General features: G+C 42.2%; 1 protein-coding gene across 1 annotated transcript in view; it reads right to left on the minus strand.

Moving 5' to 3' along the window:
* Positions 1–232: 232 nt before the first annotated feature.
* The window catches only part of rapgef4a (Rap guanine nucleotide exchange factor 4a), a 121,665-nt gene continuing 95,664 nt past the window's right edge, over positions 233–26,233 (minus strand). Inside the window, exons 17-31 of the mRNA XM_061880025.1 lie at positions 24,222–24,300; positions 23,986–24,136; positions 21,268–21,356; positions 21,137–21,167; positions 20,986–21,064; positions 17,805–17,951; positions 15,089–15,186; positions 14,885–15,010; positions 10,970–11,148; positions 10,812–10,902; positions 10,680–10,730; positions 10,533–10,620; positions 10,391–10,455; positions 6,603–6,657; positions 233–686 (exon numbers count right to left, since the gene is read on the minus strand). Of these exons, the coding sequence (XP_061736009.1) occupies positions 559–686; positions 6,603–6,657; positions 10,391–10,455; positions 10,533–10,620; positions 10,680–10,730; positions 10,812–10,902; positions 10,970–11,148; positions 14,885–15,010; positions 15,089–15,186; positions 17,805–17,951; positions 20,986–21,064; positions 21,137–21,167; positions 21,268–21,356; positions 23,986–24,136; positions 24,222–24,300 (1,457 nt within the window). The 3' untranslated portion in view covers positions 233–558. The remainder of the gene's footprint in view (positions 687–6,602; positions 6,658–10,390; positions 10,456–10,532; positions 10,621–10,679; positions 10,731–10,811; positions 10,903–10,969; positions 11,149–14,884; positions 15,011–15,088; positions 15,187–17,804; positions 17,952–20,985; positions 21,065–21,136; positions 21,168–21,267; positions 21,357–23,985; positions 24,137–24,221; positions 24,301–26,233) is intronic.

Raw genomic sequence — 26,233 nt, forward strand, 5'->3', positions numbered from 1 at the left:
CCATTGTGTCCTTGGGCAAGACACTTTACCCACCTGCTCCCAGTGCCACCCACACTGCTTTAAATGTAACTTAGATATTGGGTGTCACTATGTAAAGTGCTTTGAGTCACTTGAGAAAAGTGCTATATAAATATAATTCACTCCTCCATACTGTTGACCAAATAAGATGTGAAATAAAGCACTGAAATGGTTGTAATATTAAGTGTGATTCCAAGAAGAGTCCAACAGTGTCTGCATGCCAGTGAGAAAACAAACATCCATGTATTATTTACAGCACAGAACCAGTGGACAGGTTTATAAATAATAGTTCATACAAAGATAAACAAGTGACTATCAGGACTATTGAGACTCTGCACGTTTAAAGCGTCACATACCTGAAGTACACAAGAACACATCAAGGTCCTGAAGAGATAGTTCCTTGGACTTGCTGTTGTGTAAAGTTACAGTCGTCACACAAACTTCAATAAGCACCTTGTGGTCTCTGACAGGCTCCTCAAAGCCATAGTCCCTGTTCCGTGTTCCAGTTCTAGCTGTGGACTTTCCCTTTCTGCACCCCCATCAAGACCTGCGGGGTTCCAGTCCATGAGAGAGCTGGGTCAGCGTCCTCTGGTTGTCGATCACGCTGAAGTGGCGGACGTAGCGACGCACCTCAGAGTGGTTCTTGCTCGCCAGCGGGGACTCCGGACCTGGGGGGGATGGAAGGAGTCATGGAGTCATAACACTCATCATGTCACCATAAATATTGTTACTACCAACCAAAGATAGTCAATGTCAACCAGAGTCCAGTCCATAGTGGATCAAACATCATAGTGTGAGAGTCCAGTCCATAGTGGATCTAACATAATAGTGTGAGAGTCCAGTCCATAGTGGATCTAACATAATAGTGTGAGAGTCCAGTCCATTGTGGATCTAACATAATAGTGTGAGAGTCCAGTCCATAGTGGATTTAACATAATAGTGTAAAAGTCCAGTCCATAGTGGATCTAACATAATAGTGTAAAAGTCCAGTCCATAGTGGATCTAACATAATAGTGTGAGAGTCCAGTCCATAGTGGATTTAACATAATAGTGTGAGAGTCCAGTCCATAGTGGATTTAACATAAGAGTGTGAGAGTCCAGTCGATAGTGGATCTAACATAATAGTGTGAGAGTCCAGTCCATAGTGGATCTAACATAATATTGAAAGTCCAGTCCATAGTGGATCTAACAGAATAGTGTGAGAGTCCAGTCCATAGTGGATCTAACATAATAGTGTGAGAGTCCAGTCCATAGTGGATCTAACATGATAGTGTGAGAGACCAGTCCATAGTGGATCTAACATAATAGTGTGAGAGTCCAGTCCATAGTGGATCTAACATAATAGTGAAAGTCCAGTCCATAGTGGATCTAACAGAATAGTGTGAGAGTCCAGTCCATAGTGGATCTAACAGAATAGTGTGAGAGTCCAGTCCATAGTGGATTTAACATAAGAGTGTGAGAGTCTAGTCGATAGTGGATCTAACATAATAGTGTGAGAGTCCAGTCCATAGTGAATCTAACATAATAGCGTGAGAGTCCAGTCCATAGTGGATCTAACATAATAGTGAAAGTCCAGTCCATAGTGGATCTAACAGAATAGTGTGAGAGTCCAGTCCATAGTGGATCTAACATGATAGTGTGAGAGACCAGTCCATAGTGGATCTAACATAATAGTGTGAGAGTCCAGTCCATAGTGGATCTAACATAATAGTGAAAGTCCAGTCCATAGTGGATCTAACAGAATAGTGTGAGAGTCCAGTCCATAGTGGATCTAACATAATAGTGTGAAGGTCCAGTCCATAGTGGATCTAAAATAATAGTGAAAGTCCAGTCCATAGTGGATCTAACATAATAGTGAGAGTCCAGTCCATAGTGGATCTAACATCATAGTGTGAGAGTCCAGTCCATAGTGGATCTAACATAATAGTGTGAGAGTCCAGTCCATAGTGGATCTAACATAATAGTGTGAGAGTCCAGTCCATAGTGGATCTAACATAATAGTGAGAGTCCAGTCCATAGTGGATCTAACATAATAGTGTGAGAGTCCAGTCCATAGTCGATCTAACATAATAGTGTGAGAGTCCAGTCCATATTGGATCTAACATAATAGTGAGAGTCCAGTCCATAGTGGATCTAACATAATAGTGTGAGAGTCCAGTCCATAGTCGATCTAACATAATAGTGAGAGAGTCCAGTCCATAGTGGATCTAACATAATAGTGTGAGAGTCCAGTCCATAGTGGATCTAACATAATAGTGTGAGAGTCCAGTCCATAGTGGATCTAACATAATAGTGTAAAAGTCCAGTCCATAGTGGATCTAACATAATAGTGAGAGTCCAGTCCATAGTGGATCTAACATAATAGTGTGAGAGTCCAGTCCATAGTGGATCTAACATAATAGTGTGAGAGTCCAGTCCATAGTGGATCTAACATAATAGTGTGAGAGTCCAGTCCATAGTGGATCTAACATAATAGTGTGAGAGTCCAGTCCATAGTGGATCTAACATAATAGTGTGAGAGTCCAGTCCATAGTGGATCTAACATAATAGTGAGAGTCCAGTCCATAGTGGATCTAACATAATAGTGAGAGTCCAGTCCATAGTGGATCTAACATAATAGTGTGAGAGTCCAGTCCATAGTGGATCTAACATAATAGTGTGAGAGTCCAGTCCATAGTGGATCTAACATAATAGTTTGAGAGTCCAGTCCATACTGGATCTAACATAATAGTGTGAGAGTCCAGTCCATAGTGGATCTAACATAATAGTGTGAGAGTCCAGTCCATACTGGATCTAACATAATAGTGTGAGAGTCCAGTCCATAGTGGATCTAACATAATAGTGTGAGAGTCCAGTCCATAGTGGATCTAACATAATAGTGAGAGTCCAGTCCATAGTGGATCTAACATAATAGTGAGAGTCCAGTCCATAGTGGATCTAACATAATAGTGTGAGAGTCCAGTCCATAGTGGATCTAACATAATAGTGTGAGAGTCCAGTCCATAGTGGATCTAACATAATAGTTTGAGAGTCCAGTCCATACTGGATCTAACATAATAGTGTGAGAGTCCAGTCCATAGTGGATCTAACATAATAGTGTGAGAGTCCAGTCCATACTGGATCTAACATAATAGTGTGAGAGTCCAGTCCATAGTGGATCTAACATAATAGTGTAAAAGTCCAGTCCATAGTGGATCTAACAAAATAGTGAGAGTCCAGTCCATAGTGGATCTAACATAATAGTGAGAGTCCAGTCCATAGTGGATCTAACATAATAGTGAGAGTCCAGTCCATAGTGGATCTAACATAATAGTGTGAGAGTCCAGTCCATAGTGGATCTAACATAATAGTGAGAGTCCAGTCCATAGTGGATCTAACATAATAGTGTGAGAGTCCAGTCCATTGTGGATCTAACATAATAGTGTGAGAGTCCAGTCCATAGTGGATTTAACATAATAGTGTAAAAGTCCAGTCCATAGTGGATCTAACATAATAGTGTAAAAGTCCAGTCCATAGTGGATCTAACATAATAGTGTGAGAGTCCAGTCCATAGTGGATTTAACATAATAGTGTGAGAGTCCAGTCGATAGTGGATCTAACATAATAGTGTGAGAGTCCAGTCCATAGTGGATCTAACATAATAGTGTGAGAGTCCAGTCCATAGTGGATCTAACATGATAGTGTGAGAGACCAGTCCATAGTGGATCTAACATAATAGTGTGAGAGTCCAGTCCATAGTGGATCTAACATAATAGTGAAAGTCCAGTCCATAGTGGATCTAACAGAATAGTGTGAGAGTCCAGTCCATAGTGGATCTAATATAATAGTGTGAGAGTCCAGTCCATAGTGGATCTAACATAATAGTGAAAGTCCAGTCCATACTGGATCTAACATAATAGTGAGAGTCCAGTCCATAGTGGATCTAACATCATAGTGTGAAAGTCCAGTCCATAGTGGATCTAACAGAATAGTGTGAGAGTCCAGTCCATAGTGGATCTAATATAATAGTGTGAGAGTCCAGTCCATAGTGGATCTAACATAATAGTGAAAGTCCAGTCCATAGTGGATCTAACATAATAGTGAGAGTCCAGTCCATAGTGGATCTAACATCATAGTGTGAGAGTCCAGTCCATAGTGGATCTAACATAATAGTGTGAGAGTCCAGTCCATAGTGGATCTAACATAATAGTGAGAGTCCAGTCCATAGTGGATCTAACATAATAGTGTGAGAGTCCAGTCCATAGTCGATCTAACATAATAGTGTGAGAGTCCAGTCCATATTGGATCTAACATAATAGTGAGAGTCCAGTCCATAGTGGATCTAACATAATAGTGTGAGAGTCCAGTCCATAGTCGATCTAACATAATAGTGTGAGAGTCCAGTCCATAGTGGATCTAACATAATAGTGAGAGTCCAGTCCATAGCGGATCTAACATAATAGTGTGAGAGTCCAGTCCATAGTGGATCTAACATAATAGTGTGAGAGTCCAGTCCATAGTGGATCTAACATAATAGTGTGAGAGTCCAGTCCATAGTGGATCTAACATAATAGTGAAAAAGTCCAGTCCATAGTGGATCTAACATAATAGTGAGAGTCCAGTCCATAGTGGATCTAACATAATAGTGAGAGTCCAGTCCATAGTGGATCTAACATAATAGTGTGAGAGTCCAGTCCATAGTGGATCTAACATAATAGTGTGAGAGTCCAGTCCATAGTGGATCTAACATAATAGTTTGAGAGTCCAGTCCATACTGGATCTAACATAATAGTGTGAGAGCCCAGTCCATAGTGGATCTAACATAATAGTGTGAGAGTCCAGTCCATACTGGATCTAACATAATAGTGTGAGAGTCCAGTCCATAGTGGATCTAACATAATAGTGTGAGAGTCCAGTCCATAGTGGATCTAACATAATAGTGAGAGTCCAGTCCATAGTGGATCTAACATAATAGTGAGAGTCCAGTCCATAGTGGATCTAACATAATAGTGTGAGAGTCCAGTCCATAGTGGATCTAACATAATAGTGTGAGAGTCCAGTCCATAGTGGATCTAACATAATAGTTTGAGAGTCCAGTCCATACTGGATCTAATATAATAGTGTGAGAGTCCAGTCCATAGTGGATCTAACATAATAGTGTGAGAGTCCAGTCCATAGTGGATCTAACATAATAGTGTGAGAGTCCAGTCCATAGTGGATCTAACATAATAGTGAGAGTCCAGTCCATAGTGGATCTAACATAATAGTGAGAGTCCAGTCCATAGTGGATCTAACATAATAGTGTGAGAGTCCAGTCCATAGTGGATCTAACATAATAGTGTGAGAGTCCAGTCCATAGTGGATCTAACATAATAGTTTGAGAGTCCAGTCCATACTGGATCTAACATAATAGTGTGAGAGTCCAGTCCATAGTGGATCTAACATAATAGTGTGAGAGTCCAGTCCATACTGGATCTAACATAATAGTGTGAGAGTCCAGTCCATAGTGGATCTAACATAATAGTGTGAGAGTCCAGTCCATAGTGGATCTAACATAATAGTGAGAGTCCAGTCCATAGTGGATCTAACATAATAGTGTGAGAGTCCAGTCCATAGTGGATCTAACATAATAGTTTGAGAGTCCAGTCCATACTGGATCTAACATAATAGTGTGAGAGTCCAGTCCATAGTGGATCTAACATAATAGTGTGAGAGTCCAGTCCATACTGGATCTAACATAATAGTGTGAGAGTCCAGTCCATAGTGGATCTAACATAATAGTGTAAAAGTCCAGTCCATAGTGGATCAAACAAAATAGTGAGAGTCCAGTCCATAGTGGATCTAACATAATAGTGAGAGTCCAGTCCATAGTGGATCTAACATAATAGTGAGAGTCCAGTCCATAGTGGATCTAACATAATAGTGTGAGAGTCCAGTCCATACTGGATCTAACATAATAGTGAGAGTCCAGTCCATAGTGGATCTAACATAATAGTGTGAGAGTCCAGTCCATAGTGGATCTAACATAATAGTGTAAAAGTCCAGTCCATAGTGGATCTAACATAATAGTGTGAGAGTCCAGTCCATACTGGATCTAACATAATAGTGTGAGAGTCCAGTCCATAGTGGATCTAACATAATAGTGTGAGAGTCCAGTCCATAGTGGATCTAACATAATAGTGAGAGTCCAGTCCATAGTGGATCTGACATAATAGTGAGAGTCCAGTCCATAGTGGATCTAACATAATAGTGAGAGTCCAGCCCATAGTGGATCTAACATAATAGTGTGAGAGTCCAGCCCATAGTGGATCTAACATAATAGTGTGAGAGTCCAGTCCATAGTGGATCTAACATAATAGTGAGAGTCCAGTCCATAATGGATCCAACATAATAGTGAGAGTCCAGTCCATAGTGGATCTAACATAATAGTGAGAGTCCAGTCCATAGTGGATCTAACATAATAGTGAGAGTCCAGTCCATAGTGGATCTAACATAATAGTGAGAGTCCAGTCCATAGTGGATCTAACATAACAGTGAGAGTCCAGTCCATAGTGGATCTAACATAATAGTGAGAGAGTCCAGTCTAAGTTGTGTGTGTGACTTACTGAAGGGCTGACTTCTGCAATACCTGACAATCTTTATTGTGTTGGCTATCATTCGCTGGAGGGGGAAAAAAAAGACAAAAAAATCAATCCACATCCATCAATAAGAAAATACACATCCTACTGACCTTCCTCTAGGCTAAACTGAAAGAGATGGGTCGTCCTATATTCAGGATTTAGAGAGTTTTTCATGCAAACTTACACAGTCAGGATCAAAAGTGTACATACACTTGTAAAGTTCTTCAGCATTGTCCACACCTTTAAGTCAGGACTTTGGGAAGGTCTTTCTAAAACCTTCATTCCAGCCTGAATTAGCCATTCCTTTACCACTTTTGACGTGTGTTTCGGGTCATTGTTGTTAGAATAATTGTTTCTAAATTATCACAAAAAACTTTGTATTACATTGTGTTCCTGACAAGAAGACAAAAGGCTGAAACCTTCCAAGAAGAATGCTCGTAAAACTCCACTGGGACTACTAAGCGTACAAATGACAGGATCTGCCAAAGGAATTATTTTTGAAGTATTTTACGAACTCTTTTTGAACTATTTTATGCGACTCTCTTTTTAACTATTTTATGGGACGCTCTTTGAGTTATTTTATTGAACTATCTTTGAACTATTTTATAGGACTCTCTTTGAACTATTTTATGGGACTCTGTTTGAACTATTTGACGAACTCTCTTCGAACTGTTCGGTAACCGAAGGCAACGCTGTTTACGACCCACTTCCCTCAGGAAGCAGCTGTGGAATGAAGGGGGGGGGGGGAGAAAGTCAAATAAAGAAGGAGGAGTACAATCCGGGGGCAGAGCGTGGTGCAGGACTGTACAGAGAGTACAGTGGCCATTTCTCCCCTCAGATCGGAGTCCTAATTTAATTCTGTGTCTGTTTGATTATTTGCCTTTTGTCTTGTTTAATAGACGTCATCAGTGTTTGAACCTGACAATTGTCCTGTTGGAACACCCAACTGTGACCAAGACCCATCCTCCGGGCTGGTGATTTTAGCTTGTCCTGAATAATTTGGTGGTAATCCTCCTTTTTCATTGTCCCATTTAAAGCAGTAGTTCTATTAGAAGCAAAACAGGCCTAGAGCATAAAACTACCACCACCATGTTTGATGGTTAGTATGGTGTTCCTGAGATTAAAGGCCACAACTTTTCTCCTCCAAACATATCGCTGGGTATTGTGGCCAAACAGCTCCATTTTTGTTCCATCTGACCACAGAACTTTCCTACAGAAGGTCTTATCTTTGTCCATGTGATGTCAGATGAAACAAAAATGGAGCTGTTTGGCCACAATACCCAGCAATATGTTTGGAGGAGAAATGTTCCAGGAATTCCAGGAACACCACACCCACCGTCAAGCATGGTGGTGGTAGTATTATGCTGTGGGCCTGTTTTGCTGCCAATGGAACTGCTGCTTTAAATGGGACAATGAAAAAGGAGGATTAGCTCCAAATTCTTCAGGACAAGCTGAAACCATGAGTCTTGGGCGCAGTTGGGTGTTCCAACAAGGACATTGACCCCAAAAACACGTCAAAAGTGGTAAAGGAAGGGCTAAGTCAGGCTAGAATGAAGGATTTAGAATGGTCTTCCCAATGTTCTGACTTAAACATGTGGACAATGCTGAAGAAACAAGTCCATGTCAGGAAAAACAACACATTGAGCTGAACTGCACCAATTTTGTCAAGAGGAGTGGTCAAAAATGTAAGCAAAAGCTTGTAGATGTCTACCAAAAGTGCCTTATTGCAGTGAAACTTGCCAAAGGACATGTAAGCAAATATTAACATTGCTGTATGTATACTTTTGACCCTCACATTTTCAGTAGAGCCATAATAAATTCATAAAAGAAGCAAACTTCATGAATGTTTATGTGAGCAACAAGTATGTGCTCCAATCACTACATCACAACAAAAATAAGAGTTGTAGAAATGATTGTAAACCCAAGACAGCCATGACAGGATGTTCTTTACAAGTGTATGTAAACTTTTGATTGCGACTATAAGTGGTGCCAAGTGACTTCTCCCCGAGGGAGTCTGAGCTTTTCTTCCGGTCACTCACACAGCAACTATTGAACCGTGATCATTAAGGTAGCGTTGTGTTTAAACTGAAGTTACATGTGAAAAGATCAGATTCCTGTTGGATTCAAGACTACTTCCTGATGTGGCCTGAATATGATGACAAAATATCAGATTTTGTAGTACTGTGGCTCATTGGTGCGTCACTTAAAGGCCTACTGAAATGAGAGTTTCTTATTCAAACGGGGATAGCAGGTCCATTCTATGTGTCATACTTGATCATTTCGCCATATTGCCATATTTTTGCTGAAAGGATTTAGTAGAGAACATCCACGATAAAGTTTGCAACTTTTGGTGCTAATAAAAAAGCCTTGTCTGTACCGGAAGTAGCAGACGTTGTCCGCGTGACGTCACGGGTTGTGGAGCCCCTCACATCTGAACATTGTTTACAATCATGGCCACCAGCAGCGAGAGCGATTCGGACCGAGAAAGCGACGATTTCCCCATTAATTTGAGCGAAGATGAAAGATTCGTGGATGAGGAAAGTGAGAGTGAAGGACTAGAAAGAAAAAAAAAGGACTAGAGGGCAGTGGGAGCGATTCAGATAGGGAAGATGCAGTGAGAGGCGCCGTGGCAGCCGCGGGGGTGGCAGGACCACTCGGCCAGACCCAACCGCAACAAGGGATGGAGCCATACGGCTTTGAACCCGACGCCGACGGTGACGGTCAGGACGCTGCTGATATTGATGCTGGAGTAGCACACAGCATAGATCGCCTTCAGAATACAGAATGGTAAAATGCTTTTTATTGATACACTGTACTTTGTGAGTGTGGTCCAATTCAACCGTGTTCGCTTTACATCTCTGTTCCATAGTAAAGCTTGACTGTCATTTTTCGGGAATGCAAACAATGAAACACCGGCTGTGTTTGTGTTGCTAAAGCCGGCTGCAATACACCGCTTCCCACCTACAGCTTTCTTCTTTGACGTCTCGATTGTTCATTGAACAAATTGCAAAAGATTAACCTACTGTGGAATTTTGCGATGAAAACAGACTGGCCACAATGCTGGAACAAAATGTCCTTTACAATCCGTGACGTCACGCGTCATCATACCGAGACATTTTCCGCAGGATATTTCGACACAAAATTTAAAATTGCAATTTAGTAAACTAAAAAGGCCGTATTGGCATGTGTTGCAATGTTAATATTTCATCATTGATATATAAACTATTAGACTGCGTGGTCAGTATTAGTGGCTTTCAGTAGGCCTTAAGGGGGTAAAATATCAGATTTGGTGTGCAGTGTGCATGGGGCCACAGAGACATGCTAAAAAATGCGATATAGATTGGGCAAGTTAAACAAGTGAAGTGAATTATATTTATATAGCGCTTTTTCTCTAGTGACTCAAAGCGCTTTACATAGTGAAACCCAATATCTAAGTTACATTCAAACCAGTGTGGGTGGCACTGGGAGCAGGTGGGTAAAGTGTCTTGCCAAAGGACACAACGGCAGTGACTAGGATGGCGGAAGCGGGAATCGAACCTGCAACCCTCAAGTTGCTGGCACGGCCACTCTACCAACCGAGCTAAACCACCCCACACAACAGAGGAGCTATGATGCTAATTTTAAGATAAGGCTGATGAATGAGTTATCAAACAACCAAAAACTTTGCTAAGACATGCTTCATAAAACATGATTTCACAGTTTTTGTCCTAAAAAGATGTACACAAAAAAACAAGTCGTCTATGTTCGGGTGTATAAAGTGAATAATACTTTACCATTTTCTCAAAATTGACCAGATTGTCAATAAATGTCCTGTTTCCCTCGTGCGTGAACGTCATATCTGGGGGAGGAGAGAGGGGGGGGTACTTGTGAAGACCACATAGGTTAAAGTGGTATTATTATCAAAATGGTGCTGACCTTTGATCAGCAGTGGCATGAAAGGGATGACGGGAGGCTCCAGCTTGGCGACGGTCAGTCTGTACCCTCGATGGTTCCTGGACGGATCCTGTTCAAAAGGTCGCTGTGTTCAAACCTTACTTTTAAAGGGTGCTTTCAAAACCTTACCATCAAATTTTCAAATTCTTCATAGAACTTCTTGAATTTGCCAGGCAGTTTCTGGTAACACAGACAAAAAAAAAATATGTGAAATTGTCACTGAGAGATATGAAAGATAGAACAAAGTGGCCAAAAACCGACCTCCCAGGTCTGACTCAGCCTGCTCACAGCCGGGTTGCTCAGCCCCATGACGATAGCGAAGCAGGCATTCAAATTCCTGTGATCCTTGCAGCTTTGGCAACAAATCCCAAGGTGAGTACATGCAAGTCAATGAATAGAACGTTTGGACTTCTTCTTACTGGGAGGCAATCTTGATGAACTTCTTGAGAAGCTGCACCCGTTTGCTGAGCTGAGGACACAGGCAGACCTCTGTGATCACCCAAAACTGAATTTCATTGAACCTCCTCAGGAACAGGTCCAGGTTCACGGTGCTTTTCTTCAAGTGTTGTCTCCCAAAAATGTGGTAGATCAGTTCCAGCTTTCAGAAACAGAAGAGAAGCCCAGAATAAATAGAAGAGCTGGAAAGCAGAACTTTGTTAGGGTACACCTGCACAATCTAATGAGACACAATACACGCCTCGGGTTAAATACACGTAGGCTTTTAGTTTCTAAACAGCACCTTAGAGAGTTTCTTTGAGACCAGTGCTAGATTGTTACACATTAAGAGTGTTACTAAGACGGCCTTCTTTCATCTCCGTAATATATCGCTAAAATGTGTTCCATTTTTTCCACTAGCGACGCTGAGATCATTATCCATGCATTCGTTACGTCTCGTCTCCATTACTGTAACTTATTATTGTGGGGTCTCCCCATGTCTAGCATTAAAAGATTACAGTTGGTACAAAATGCGGCTGCTAGACTTTTGACAAGAACAAGAAAGTTTGACCATATTACGCCTATATTGTATGTATGTATGTATATATATATATATATATATATATATATATATATATATATATATATATATATATATATATATATATATATATATATATATATATATATATATATACTGGCTCACCTGCACTGGCTTCCTGTGCACTTAAGATGTGACTTTAAGGTTTTACTACTTAGGTATAAAATACTACACGGTCTAGCTCCATCCTATCTTGCCGATTGTATTGTACCATATGTCCCGGCAAGAAATCTGCATTAAAAAAACTCTGGCTTATTAGTGATTCCCAGAGCCCAAAAAAAGTCTGCGGGCTATAGAGCGTTTTCTATTGGGGCTCCAGTACTCTGGATTGATTGATTGAAACGTTCATTAGATTGCACAGTACAGTACATATTCCGTACAATTGACCACTAAATGGTAAGACCTGAAAAAATTTTTCAACTTGTTTAAGTCGGGGTCCACGTTAATGAATTGATGGAATGCCCTCCCGGTAACAGTTAGAGATGCTACCTCAGCCTGCATTCCTCGGGAAGTCCTGTGGAGAAAGCTCAAGAGTACGGGGTATCGGACCGCCTGATTGTGGCGGTCTGCTCCCTGTATGATCGGTGTTAGAACTTGGTACGCAATGTAAGTCGGACCTTTTTCAGTGAGGGTTGGACAGGGCTGCCCTTTAACAACTTTGATGGACAGAATTTTTAGGGGTTGTCATGACGTTGAGGGGATCCGTTTTGGTGAATGCAGGATTAGGTCCCTGCTTTTTACAGATGATGTGGTCCTGATGGCTTTATCTGGCCAGGGTATTCAGCTCTCACTGGATCGGTGCCCAGCCGAGTGTGAAACGACTGGGATGAAAATCAGTTTTCCAAGTCCGAGTCCATGGTTCTCGCCCGGAAGAGGGCGAGAACCATGGACATCTCCGGTTCTGGGAGGAGATCTTGCCCCAAGTTGAGGAGTTGAAGTACCACAGGGTCTTCTTCACGAGTGAGGGAAGAGTGGATCATGAGGTCGCTGCAGTGACGCGGACCCTGCATCACCGCATCCATCGTGGTGAAAAAGGAGCTGAACCGGAAGGCAAAGCTCTCAATTTACCGGTTGATCTACATCCCTATCCTCATCTTTGGTCTAATTCAGCGCATTTGAGCAACCTGGGCTTTTTGTTTTTAACAATAACATTGATGTTTTTTGTTTTCAAAGTGCCCCTCCATCCATCCATTTTTTTTACCGCTTGTCCCTTTTGGGGTCGAGGGGGGAGCTGGAGCCTATCTCAGCTGCATTCGGGCAGAAGGCGGCGTACACCCTGGACAAGTCGCCACCTCATCGCAGGGCCAACACAGATAGACAGACAACATTCACACACTAGGGACCATTTAGTGTTGCCAATCAACCTATCCCCAGGTGCATGTCTTTGGAGGTGGGAGGGGCCTATCCCCAGGTGCATGTCTTTGGAGGTGGGAGGGGCCTATCCCCAGGTGCATGTCTTTGGAGGTGGAAGGGGCCTATTCCGAGGTATATGTGTTTGGAGGTGGGAGGGGCCTATCCCCAGGTGCATGTCTTTGGAGGTGGGAGGGGCCTATGCCCAGGTGCATGTCTTTGGAGGTGGGAGGGGCCTATCCCCAGATATATGTGCTTGGAGGTGGGAGGGGCCTATCCCCAGGTGCATGTCTTTGGAGGTGGGAGGGGCCTATGGCCAGGTGCATGTCTTTGGAGGTGGGAGGGGCCTATGGCCAGGTGCATGTCTTTGGAGGTGGGAGGGGTCTATTCCCAGATATGTGTGCTTGGAGGTGGGAGGGGCCTATCCCAGGTGCATGTCTTTGGAGGTGGGAGGGGTCCATTCCCAGATATATGTGTTTGGAGGTGGGAGAGGCCTATCCCCAGGTGCATGTCTTTGGAGGTGGAAGGGGCCTATCCCCAGGTGCATGTCTTTGGAGGTGGGAGGGGCCTATCCTCAGGTGCATGTATTTGGAGGTGGGAGGGGCCTATCCTCAGGTGCATGTCTTTGGAGGTGGGAGGGGCCTATCCCCAGGTGCATGTCTTTGGAGGTGGGAGGGGCCTATTCCCAGATATATGTGTTTGGAGGTGGGGGGGGCCTATCCCAGGTGCATGCCTTTGGAGGTGGGAGGGGCCTATCCTCAGGTGCATGTATTTGGAGGTGGGAGGGGCCTATCCTCAGGTGCATGTCTTTGGAGGTGGAAGGGGCCTATCCTCAGGTGCATGTATTTGGAGGTGGGAGGGGCCTATCCTCAGGTGCATGTCTTTGGAGGTGGGAGGGGCCTATCCTCAGGTGCATGTCTTTGGAGGTGGGAGGGGCCTATCCCCAGGTGCATGTCTTTGGAGGTGGGAGGGGCCTATTCCCAGATATATGTGTTTGGAGGTGGGGGGGCCTATCCCAGGTGCATGTCTTTGGAGGTGGGAGGGGCCTATCCCCAGGTGCATGTCTTTGGAGGTGGGAGGGGCCTATCCCCAGGTGCATGTCTTTGGAGGTGGGAGGGGCCTATCCTCAGGTGCATGTCTTTGGAGGTGGGAGGGGCCTATCCCCAGGTGCATGTCTTTGGAGGTGGGAGGGGCCTATTCCCAGATATATGTGTTTGGAGGTGGGGGGGCCTATCCCAGGTGCATGTCTTTGGAGGTGGGAGGGGCCTATCCCCAGGTGCATGTCTTTGGAGGTGGGAGGGGCCTATCCTCAGGTGCATGTCTTTGGAGGTGGGAGGGGCCTATCCTCAGGTGCATGTCTTTGGAGGTGGGAGGGGCCTAACCCCAGGTGCATGTCTTTGGAGGTGGGAGGGGCCTATTCCCAGATATATGTGTTTGGAGGTGGGGGGGGGGGGCTATCCCAGGTGCATGTCTTTGGAGGTGGGAGGGGCCTATCCCCAGGTGAATGTCTTTGGAGGTGGGAGGAAGCCGGAGTACCCGGAGGGAACCCACGCAGTCACGGGGCGAACATGCAAACTCCCAACAGAAAGGCCCTGAGCCCAGGATTGAATCCAAGACTACTCAGCACCTTCGTATTGTGAGGCACATGCACTAACCCCTCTTCCACCGTGCTGCTGGTTTCAAAGTGTATTACTGTAAATAGAAAAACAGTAACAATTTATTTTTGACGGTAAAGATCTGGTGACTAAACTGCAATTTTTTTTTTTAACTTTCGTTTTTTCAGTGTAATAACGTAAATGGAAAAACAGCACCACTGTTTTTTACCTCAAAATTCTACAAGTTGTGCTATAGACACATACAGTTTTACTGAAGCGCCTGCATCAGACCTTACATTGTGCCTGTGTCCCTAACAAAGTGGAATGTACCTGCACGGAGACTCCAAACGCACCTCGTGTACACAGTTGAAAAGCTCCCAGTCGTAGAAGGTCAAATGGTAGGCAACAGCTTTGGAACTCATCCACTCAAAGCTGGACAGAGAGCCTGCAGACGGACCCTCCTGCTCAGGCACGGGGGTCTGCAGAGGAGGGAAATAAATGTTAAATCCGAACTGAACAATAAAAAAAGAAACCGTTGGCAGAGAGTCGTAATGCACCAAAGACTCCAGATGATCCTCCCGGCAGGCAAAGAGACGTCCATTGATGGTGAGAGTGGAGAACACGGACATGTCGGTGGGCTTGAACACCACTTTGTCTAGCCATAGAACACAAAACTACAGATTACAACAGAGGTTCTCAAACTTTTTTCATCAAGTACCACCTCAGAAAACAATTGGCTCCCCAGTCACCACCATGATGATCCACATTCAAATAAAGTAGCTCAGTAGGCATATGTGTTCATCAAAAACAAGGCAGAAGTAGTAATTAACAAGTATATTTAATATTTGGCACTCAAGGGTGGATGTTCCCCTTTCCTCTCCTGCTTGCTTCTTTGTCTTGTCTTAACCTTTTTGTTGCCTCTTTTAGCACTGCTCTCCAAATCTAAACATTGGAACTATTTAACTGGCCTCAACCAAATTGACAAGATCTTGGGTTTGGTGGGAACCTGCTTGTTGTGACGGGGCGGTGGTTGCTGGATACACCACAGACTCTTGGGAGGAGGAGGAGTGTCGCGTTCCTGGCGACCCTTTTCTGTCGAGAACGTGAAGATATCTAACTATTGGGAATTATAACAACAGGACATCTGCTGATTGAAGTAAGCCTTGCTCTGGTTTGTCCACAAATTGGAAGTTGCTGGCAGTCTTCAAAGTACCTCAAAGCTGCCACAAATGATAGGAGGATGAGGGAAGAACATCGAACTGTTTGCCCCGCAGGTTTTTGAGGACCAGTCAGAGACAACTTAGAGTGAAAAGGACATTTTATTTTCACTGGCATACAAAACATTCTAACTTGGATTGTTTCCCTGCCTTTGAGACTCTCCCGAAGGACAGTGCAGCGAAGACACAACAAACTCCCTTCTTGTCTCTCATGGACACACACCTGTTGTTGTTGACTTTGGACTAGCGACTGCACCAGATCAAGGCAGCGGAACAGAGACATACTGCAGGCTTACACACAAACATGCATCCAAAAAAATATACGCCACACATACACACCCCACCCACCCCAACTCAATGCCCTCGACGCAAATCCCATAGTGGTGATGAAAGGATGGTCAGCGCCTGAGAGCTGCGACCTACCACCATGACCCCGCACTCCCTTCCTTCTGTTGCTAGATATCTCGAGATGTACGTTGTAATATGTATATGTGCTTTGCTATGGAGGTTTTTTCCCAATCCAGACTGGGCCCCCTTAGGAGCCCAGTCTAAATTGTATTTTTTTACTCATCCTTCCCCAGCGTTTTACCTTTTTCCCCATCTTTTACAGGGCGCCTTGTGGCGACCCATCAGTGTTACTGTTCTGTAACCCAGTATACTGTTTGTTTGTCTCATCGTGTACGGGTTTGTGCTGAAAACAAAGTTTCGTTGAACTAAAGCGATGATAATAAAGACCTATCTATCTATTTCTGGCCCCTGCAACATTACACACAGTTTGAATGAATCAAGTGTCAAACTCGTTTTTATTGAGGACCAAATCACAGTTATGGTTGCCCTCAGATGGCCACTTTTAACAATATATGAATATATATATATATATATATTAGGGGTGGGAAAAATCCCAAGACTACTTCATCTCTACAGAACTGTTTCATGAGGGGTTCCCCTCAATCATGATGATTGAGGGAACCCCTCATGAAACAGTTCTGTAGAGATGAAGTAGTCCTGTGATTTTACCCCACACATATATATTGCGCTCTACCACAGTATCGAGCACTATTGTCTGGATAATCCAATCAAGATATATATATAAAATACAAAACCTTTTTTTTTAATAAGCTGTAAAAAAATTATTTAAATTTTACTTTAAAAATTGGCAGCTTTTACAGTAAAAGCAGTGGGTTTTTTTACAGCATATAAAAACATTTTAAAAAATAGAATGGAATGGAGAAACAATATCACTGTTTTCAGCTGTAAAATTCAAGGAACAGAGCTGCCAGTTTGTTGTTTTTTTTTTACCGTAAAGTCTTGTTTTAATGTTTTTTTGTTTATTTTTTTATGTTTTAGTGTCTTACTGTATATATAAAAAAACAGCAACAAATGAGGTTTTACAGTAAAAAAGTCAGTCGGCGGAATTTAACCGTAAAATCTATTGTTAATTTTACAGTCTACAATTTGATTGACATTTAAGTACAGTATTTATCTTTAATTTAACAAAAAATAGTTTTGGTATGCATGATAATATAATATTTTGATTTTGAAGTGAAATGTATTTATATAGCGCTTTTCTCTAGTGACTCAAAGCACTTTTACATAGTGAAAGCCAATATCTAAGTTCCATTTAAAGCAGAGTGGGTGGCACTGGGAGCAGGTGGGTAAAGTGTCTTGCCCAAGGACACAATGGCAGTGACTAGGATGGCAGAAGTGGGGATCGAACGTGGAACCCTCAGGTTGCTGACACGGCCACTCTAGCAAGCAAGCTATACAGCCTCAATTTTGATAGTATTGAATTTTAAAAGATGTGCAATTGCATGCATTACATTATATTTAATGTCAAAATGGAAAGAAAAAATATATTTAATAAGAAAAGATTAGGCATTTTTTAAACTCATTATTGCCAGGCTTTCACGGGCCAAATAAAATAATGTGGCGGGCCGGATTTGGCCCCCGACGCTTGACACCTGTGCACTCGGCGTACTACTTGTGGTACACTTACCACAGTTTGAGGATCCCTGGAGTGGATGACTATCTTTCTACCTGCTCACCGTCCACTCACCTCCAGCCGAGCTGAGGCTGACCAGAAGAAGGTCCTCTGCTGAGCCCAGCTTGTCCGCCACAGCGTCCAGCACATCCCTGACTGAGGCGGCGACGGCGGAGCGGATGGTGATGTAGGTGTGGTCACAGCAGAACACTTGGAACAGAACTAAACCACAGAAAAAAGGAAACGTGTATTAAATCATACCATTCCTTTTTTTCCGGGAACACAAGTTTCCTTTTAATCTTCCCCCTGGTGTTGTTCAGAATGCTGGACGACAGCAAAGACTTACTGTGGAGCAGAGACGGCGCCCACAATGTACATCGCGTACATGACATGACTTTGATTGATTGATACTTTTATTAGTAGATTGCACAGTTCAGTACATATTCCGTACAATTGACCACTAAATGGTAACACCCCAATAAGTTTTTCAACTTGTTTAAGTCGGGGTCCACGTTAATCAATTCATGGTACAAATATATACCATCAACATAATACAGGCATCACACAGGTTAATCATCATAGTATATACATTGAATTATTTACATTATTTACAATCCGGGGGGTGGGATGAGGAGCTTTGGTTGATATCAGTATTTCAGTCATCAACAATTGCATCAACAGAGAAATGTGGACATTGAAACAGTGTAGGTGTGACTTAGTAGGATATGTACAGCCAGCAGAGAACATAGTGAGTTCACATAGCATAAGAACAAGTATATACATTAGAAGTACATTTGAGTTGTTTATAATCCGGGGAGATGGGATGTGAATGGAGGAGGGTATTAGTAAAGTGTTGAAGTTGCCTGGAGGTGTTGTTTTAGAGCGCTTTTGAAGGAATATAGAGATGCACTTACTTTTACACCTGTTGGGAGTGCATTCCACATTGATGTGCCATAGAAGGAGAATGAGTTAAGACCTTTATTAGATCGGAATCTGGGTTTAACGTGGTTTGTGGAGCTCCCCCTGGTGTTGTGGTTATGGCGGTCATTTACGTTAAGGAAGTAGTTTGACATGTACTTCGTTATCAAGGAGGTGTAGCGGATTTTATAGACTAGGCTCAGTGCAAGTTGTTGTACTCTGTCCTCCACCCTGAGCCAGCCCACTTTGGAGAAGTGGGTTGGATTGAGGTGTGATGTGGGGTGGAGGTCTAAAAGTAACCGGACTAGCTTATTCTGGGATGTTTGGAGTCTAGATTTGAGGGTTTTGGAGGTGCTGGGGTACCAGGAGGTGCAAGCGTAATGGAAAAAGGGTTGAATGAGAGTTCCCGCTAGAATCCTCAAGGTGCTTTTGTTGACCAGAGAGGAGATTCTGTAGAGGAATCTCGTTCTGGTTGACCTTTTTGATCACCTTGGCTGCCATTTTATCACAGGAAAGATTAGCCTCTAGAATGGAACCTAGGTAGGTGATCTCATCCTTCCTGGTGATAACAATGTCACCCACTTTTATAGTGAAGTCACTGACCTTCTTAAGTTCGATATGGGACCCAAATAGGATGGATTCCATTTTACCTAAGTGTATGGATAGCTTGTTGTCAGCGAGCCAGGTGCAAATATTGAGGAGTTCAGCACTGAGGATTTTTTCCACCTGTGACTTGTCCTTGCCGGATACCAGCAGGGCCGAGTCATCCGCAAACAGGAACAATTCACAGTGGCATGCTGATGGCATGTCATTCACGTATATTAGGAACAGTAAAGGTCCTAGTATACTCCCCTGAGGGACTCCACAGCTTACTGAGAGGGGAGGGGACATGGTGCCGTTCACCTCTACCACCTGTTTCCTTCCCTCCAAGTAAGATTGCATCCAGCTCGATGAGGTTTCAAACATTGTTGACCATCAACAATGTCCCCACAAAGAAGGATACAAACAAGTGAAATATTCTTGATTGCTAAAACAAAGTAGATGCGGGGAATATAACTCAAAGTAAGACATGAAACTTCTACAGGAAAATACCCAAATAACAGAAAAACTCACCAAAATAGAAACGCAAGACAAGAAGTAAAAGACTACACACAGGAAAACAGCAAAAATGTGCAAATAAGTTAGGGTGTGATGTGACAGGTGGTGACAGTACACCTACTTTGAGACAAGAGCTATAGTCATGCATGCTTGCTTATGCTTTAAAGTCATATCCACCGAGGGTTGGATATGAACCCTAACCCATTTCGATATTTTTCATTTTCAAACCATAACAAAATATATGGATTTTTTTTATATTTAGGGCTCCTGGGGAGCATAGAGGCTCTCAGTCACTAAAATGTTAAAAATAAGTCAAATTATTATTATTATTATTTATTGGGGCGGTATAGCTCGGTTGGTAGAGCGGCCGTGCCAGCAACTTGAGGGTTGCAGGTTCGATCCCCGCTTCCGCCATCCTAGTCACTGCCGTTGTGTCCTTGGGCAAGACACTTTACCCACCTGCTCCCAGTGCCACCCACACTGCTTTAAATGTAACTTAGATATTGGGTGTCACTATGTAAAGCACTTTGAGTCACTAGAGAAAAAGCGCTATATAAATATCATTCACATTTAATGCTTACAGTAAATCTCTATATCAACTTGAGGATGATATAAAGTAAAACAAATAAGGTTTTATGCTTTTTCTGTCAAAAACAACTTTGTTTTTTATAGTAAAACTGAAATATGCAGTACCAGTGTGACCCCAGGATGCAGGGAAGGTAGGTAATGTGCAGGTAAAGATGTGTTGACTGGGTAAAGGCTGGAAACACCAGCAAAAGTCAGTCCCGTCCATAACAGCTTGCAGCTTTAATTACACTTGGCATTCATATTTTGCCGTTTGTTACATTTTTATTGTGTTTTGTTTGATTGTAAAAGATACACAACTATGGAGGAGCTGCTCTGCGAAGTAAAAGATGTTAATATTCAGTGTTTTATTGTTCATAGTTAATATTGTAAACCCCGCTTTCTTTATTTTCATGTACATTTTGGATGTCCCATTCCGGAAAAAACTAAAATTTCATTCCGTTTTTTGAGGTGCTCTTTTGTAACTTTTTTACAACTCTATGGGACATTGTGACTTTTGTTATTAGTGTTCCTGACAAAAAGGGAGCCAAACACACATATTTTACAGCAGCTTTTTACAGTATATATCATTTATACACACACACTGGCCCCGCAGACACATTTTTTTTCTCTCAATATGAAAATATTTGCCCAGCTCTGATGTCTAAGGACTCACTTTCATCATTGCTCTTGATAGGCTGACACCTCTGCAGCTTGTCCTCTCCTGTGCTGAACTGTCGCAGGAGGACTTTGTGCTGTGAAGGAGTTCAACACAACAGCAAGAATGCAACATCCATCATTTCCATTCCAAACATGAATCAACGTACCTTTCCGTGTGAAGTTTGAGCGTCGTCAGTGCTGAAAGGTAAAAAAAAAAAAATCAGTAACCTCAGAATTTGGTTTGATGGGTGGTTTTGTCAGCTGATTAGAATGTATGTTTTATAATAATAAAACATACTTGTACTTTACAATTTTTTCCAGCTCCGTTAGCTGATCATTTAGAGGTAGAAGTGCTTTGACATCATTAGAGACCGCCATGAGAAAGTCCTAAAAAACAAAAATAGATCAAACATATCGCATTAATGTAGAATAAAAATGAAGACATATACAACTAGACAGGTGGAACAGGCAAATCCACATATATAAAGTAATGAATAAATCAAAAGGAGGACCAATATATATTTTTTTAAATATTTATCATCTTGTTGGCTTTAACAATCACAGATATAGTTTATGGTTTCATTGCTTAAATCAGGGGTGTCCAAACTTTTTCCACATGTAATCATGCGGGGGCCAATTTGATATTTTTCATTTTCAAACCATAACAAAATATATGGATTTTTTTTTTTTATCCTTAGGGCTCCTGGGGAGCATAGAGGGTCTCTGTCACTAAAATGTTAAAAATAAGTCAAATTATTATTATTTTTTATTTAATGCTTACAGTAAATCTCTATATCAACTTGAGGTTGATATAAAGTCAAACAAATAAGGTTTTATGCCTTTTCTGTCAAAGACAACTTTGTTTTTTATAGTAAAACTGAAATATGCAGTATTTAGATAGATAGATAGATAGATAGATAGATAGATAGATAGATAGATAGATAGATAGATAGATAGATAAATAGATAGATAGTACTTTATTGATTCCTTCAGGAGAGTTCCTTTATTTAGCAATAATAACCTCACTAACAACTTTAACGACACCCTGCGCGAAACACATTTGACAACCAAACAATTAAACAAGGCGACACGGTAAAGAATCTGGGTATTATCTTCCACCCAACTCTCTCCTTTGAGGCACACATTAAAAGCGTTACTAAAACGGCTTTCTTTCATCTCCGTAATATCGCTAAAATTCGCTCCATTCTGTCCACTAAAGACGCTGAGATCATTATCCATGCGTTTGTTACGTCTCGCCTCGATTACTGTAACGTATTATTTTGGGGTCTCCCCATGTCTAGCATTAAAAGATTACAGTTGGTACAAAATGCGGCTGCTAGACTTTTGACAAGAACAAGAAAGTTTGATCACATTACGCCTGTACTGTATATACCTTTATATACATATATACATACATATATACCTGTACTGTATATACCTTTATATACATATATACATACATATATACCTATACTGGCTCACCTGCACTGGCTTCCTGTGCACTTAAGATGTGACTTTAAGGTTTTACTACTTACGTATAAAATACTACACGGTCTAGCTCCATCCTATCTTGCCGATTGTATTGTACCATATGTCCCGGCAAGAAATCTGCGTTCAAAGGACTCCGGCTTGTTAGTGATTCCCAAAGCCCAAAAAATGTCTGCGGGCTATAGAGCGTTTTCCGTTCGGGCTCCAGTACTCTGGAATGCCCTCCCGGTAACAGTTCGAGATGCCACCTCAGTAGAAGCATTTAAGTCTCACCTTAAAACTCATTTGTATACTCCAGCCTTTAAATAGACTCCCTTTTTAGACCAGTTGATCTGCTGTTTCTTTTCTTTTTCTTCTATGTCCCACTCTCCCTTGTGGAGGGGGTCCGGTCCGATCCGGTGGCCATGTACTGCTCGCCTGTGTATCGGCTGGGGACATCTCTGCGCTGCTGATCTGCCTCCGCTTGGGATGGTTTCCTGCTGGCTCCGCTGTGAACGGGACTCTCGCTGCTGTGTTGGATCCGCTTTGGACTGGACTCTCGCGACTGTGTTGGATCCATTGTGGATTGAACTTTCACAGTATCATGTTAGACCCGCTTGACATCCATTGCTTTCCTCCTCTCCAAGGTTCTCATAGTCATCATTGTCACCGACGTCCCACTGGGTCATTATTGTCACCAATGTCCCACTGGGTGTGAGTTTTCCTTGCCCTTATGTGGGCCTACCGAGGATGTCGTGGTGGTTTGTGCAGCCCTTTGAGACATTAGTGATTTAGGGCTATATAAGTAAACATTGATTGATTGATTGATTAAAGCCCTCAAAGATCAATAATGCAGGACACCATTGATTTGAATTATTTTATATTTTTGAGTAATCACAGTGAAAGTTAAATAAAATCCTACTTAATATATTTAAGATCCGAAAGGTTCCCCACTCATAAAGTGATGCATTTTTATTTATTTTTTTACTTTTAACACTTAAATTTCAAGATCAACTTCTGACATATCTGTCTATTTTAAGTTTGAACTATTATTTTGCTATATGCATTATATTATATGACCAATAATTTTTTTATTCTTTAACTAAATACATAAATACATGCAAACTAGGACATGAGTGTGTTGCTAAATGTGGGTCTGAGCTATGCGGGGAGCAACAGTAGTGGTTTTAGTCGATAGAGAGTTGATATATGTTTGTTGTTCCTGCTTGGACTACACATGAAACAAACATAAGTTTTGATTGGACAGTTGGCGTGTGTGTGTTTGTTTGCCACTCAAAGACAAATTCAATCGGCCAAAATGACCATGCTCAGCCAAGATATACAAGAATGTTGCAGTTAATGGATAAACTTGCCAAGCCCCACATATTTTGTGGGAATTGGTCCAATTTATGTGAATTGGCACGATCGCAACAACGCGAATTCCTGGATGGTTTGGTATCTTGATCCATGTTTGCCATGAATTATATTCTCTCAAATCCTTATTATTTTCACAAATCAAAATGTAAGGTGTGCCATCTATGCGACTGACATCTAGGAAGACGAGCAGGAGGTCGTCCTCCTGCAGATGATCTCCATGCAGGGCGGCCCACTGCACCACCAAGCGGATCACACGCCGCTTGTGGTTGATGGTATAGTCGCACTTCTCCTGCTCCGAGCCCTGGGAGGCCCGGGCATGGTAGGTGGGCAGCGGTTAAAGATCAACATCAGCGGATAAGTTATGGATGGAGAAGATGATCTCAATTCACAAGCCAGACTGAAGGATATTGAGCCATTAACGCTGGACAGAGTTGAGTGTTTGGCATGAAGACACAGTGCATGAGCACAAAGTCATCTAAGGCTGCATCTGGAACACACAGAGGGAAACACAGTGTAGATAAGTAGTGATCATGGTCTGGACTAATCAAGGCCTCAAGGAGCACATAGACCGGAGGTCAGAATAATTCTATCACAATACTTTGTGTTACAAAACTAGTTTTGCAGGTGTTGTCTTGTGCCGAGGCATTCACTGATGTCTTCAATATAATTCTCAAACCAATTGGTTTGAATGATCAAACGACTCATGAAATGTCAAAGTCCAAGGCTTTAAGCCAATCAAACTCACAAACTCAAGTCAAAGTCAAATCCGGTATGCAATGTCACCTTCTAGCAGAACTTTGTTTCAAACTGTTGCTTCAACATGTTTATTAAATAGACTCCCTTTTTAGACCAGTTGATCTGCCGTTTCTTTTCTTTTTCTTCTATGTCCCACTCTCCTTTGTGGAGGGAGTCCGGTCCGATCCGGTGGCCATGTACTGCTCGCCTGTGTATCGGCTGGGGACATCTCTGCGCTGCTGATCAGCCTCCGCTTGGGATGGTTTCCTGCTGGCTCCGCTGTGAACGGGACTCTCGCTGCTGTGTTGGATCCGCTTTGGACTGGACTCTCGCGACTGTGTTGGATCCATTATGGATTGATCTTTCACAGTATCATGTTCTCATATGTTCTCATAGTCATCAGTATCATCAGTATCACAGTATCATGTTCTCATAGTCATCATTGTCACCGACGTCCCACTGGGTCATTATTGTCACCGATGTCCACTGGGTGTGAGTTTTCCTTGCCCGAGGATGTCGTAGTGGTTTGTGCAGCCCTTTGAGACACTAGTGATTTAGGGCTATATAAGTAAACATTGATTGATTGATTGATTATCTGGGAGACTGACACAAGCATTTAGCTTTTCCACACACCACCCTGACTCACGGTTTCAACATTTGGTTCTTCTTAAGTGTCTGAAATGACTTTGTACTTTCTGCAACCATTGGCCTTCCCAATGTAAAGCAAGTGGAAACAATGTTAAGATAGCACTTTAGCAATATCAGTCAAGTACTGCTTTGACTTTTTGCCTTGTTGTTAAACTTGCACCTCAACTTGTTTTTGGAGCCGAATACGCCAAATTCATAGAACATTACATAGGCCAACGTATTCAGCTGTATGACTCAAAATCATATAACTTGCTTTCTTGCGCAACAGCTTTAAGGTATGATGCTATCGCTGCTCATGTTAATGACCAAACCGTACCTTAGAATGCTAGGCTGAACAGCAGCTATAAGGTATGATGCAATCGCTGCTCATGTTAATGACCAAACCGTACCTTAGAATGCTAGGCTGAACAGCAGCTATAAGGTATGATGCAATCGATGCTCATGTTAATGACCAAACCGTACCTTAGAATGCTAGGCTTAACAGCTATAAGGTATGATGCAATCTATGCTCATGTTAATTACCAAACCGTATCTTAGAATGCTAGGCTTAACAGCTATAAGGTATGATGCAATCGATGCTCATGTTAATTACCAAACCATATCTTAGAACAGTGTTTATCAACCTTTTCTGTGCCAAGGCATATTTTCGTCATTAAAAAAATTCTGAGGCACACCACCAGCAGAAAAATAATTAAAACTTTAACCTTGCATCCGATAATGACAGTAAAAAGTTGTTCTCGCAATTGTTGGATATGAATTTAACCCTTAACTAACTATCCATCACTATAGCTCGTCTCAAAGTACTGTCACCTCCTGTCACATCACACCCTGACTTACTTGGATTTTTTGGGTGTTTTCCTTTGTGCAGTGTTTTAGTTGTAGTCGTCTGCTCCTATTTTGTTGGTGATTGTCATGTCATTTACGGATGTACTTTGTGGACGCCATCTGCTCCACAGGCTGTAACTCTTTGCATTCTGTTTGTGTTTACTTTGCAGTCAGTTCAGTTTTAGTTTTGCATAGCCTTCCCTAAGCTTCAA

This window comes from Nerophis ophidion, linkage group LG19 (genome assembly GCF_033978795.1).
Source record: "Nerophis ophidion isolate RoL-2023_Sa linkage group LG19, RoL_Noph_v1.0, whole genome shotgun sequence".
In the NCBI taxonomy this organism is placed as follows: Eukaryota; Metazoa; Chordata; class Actinopteri; order Syngnathiformes; family Syngnathidae; genus Nerophis; species Nerophis ophidion.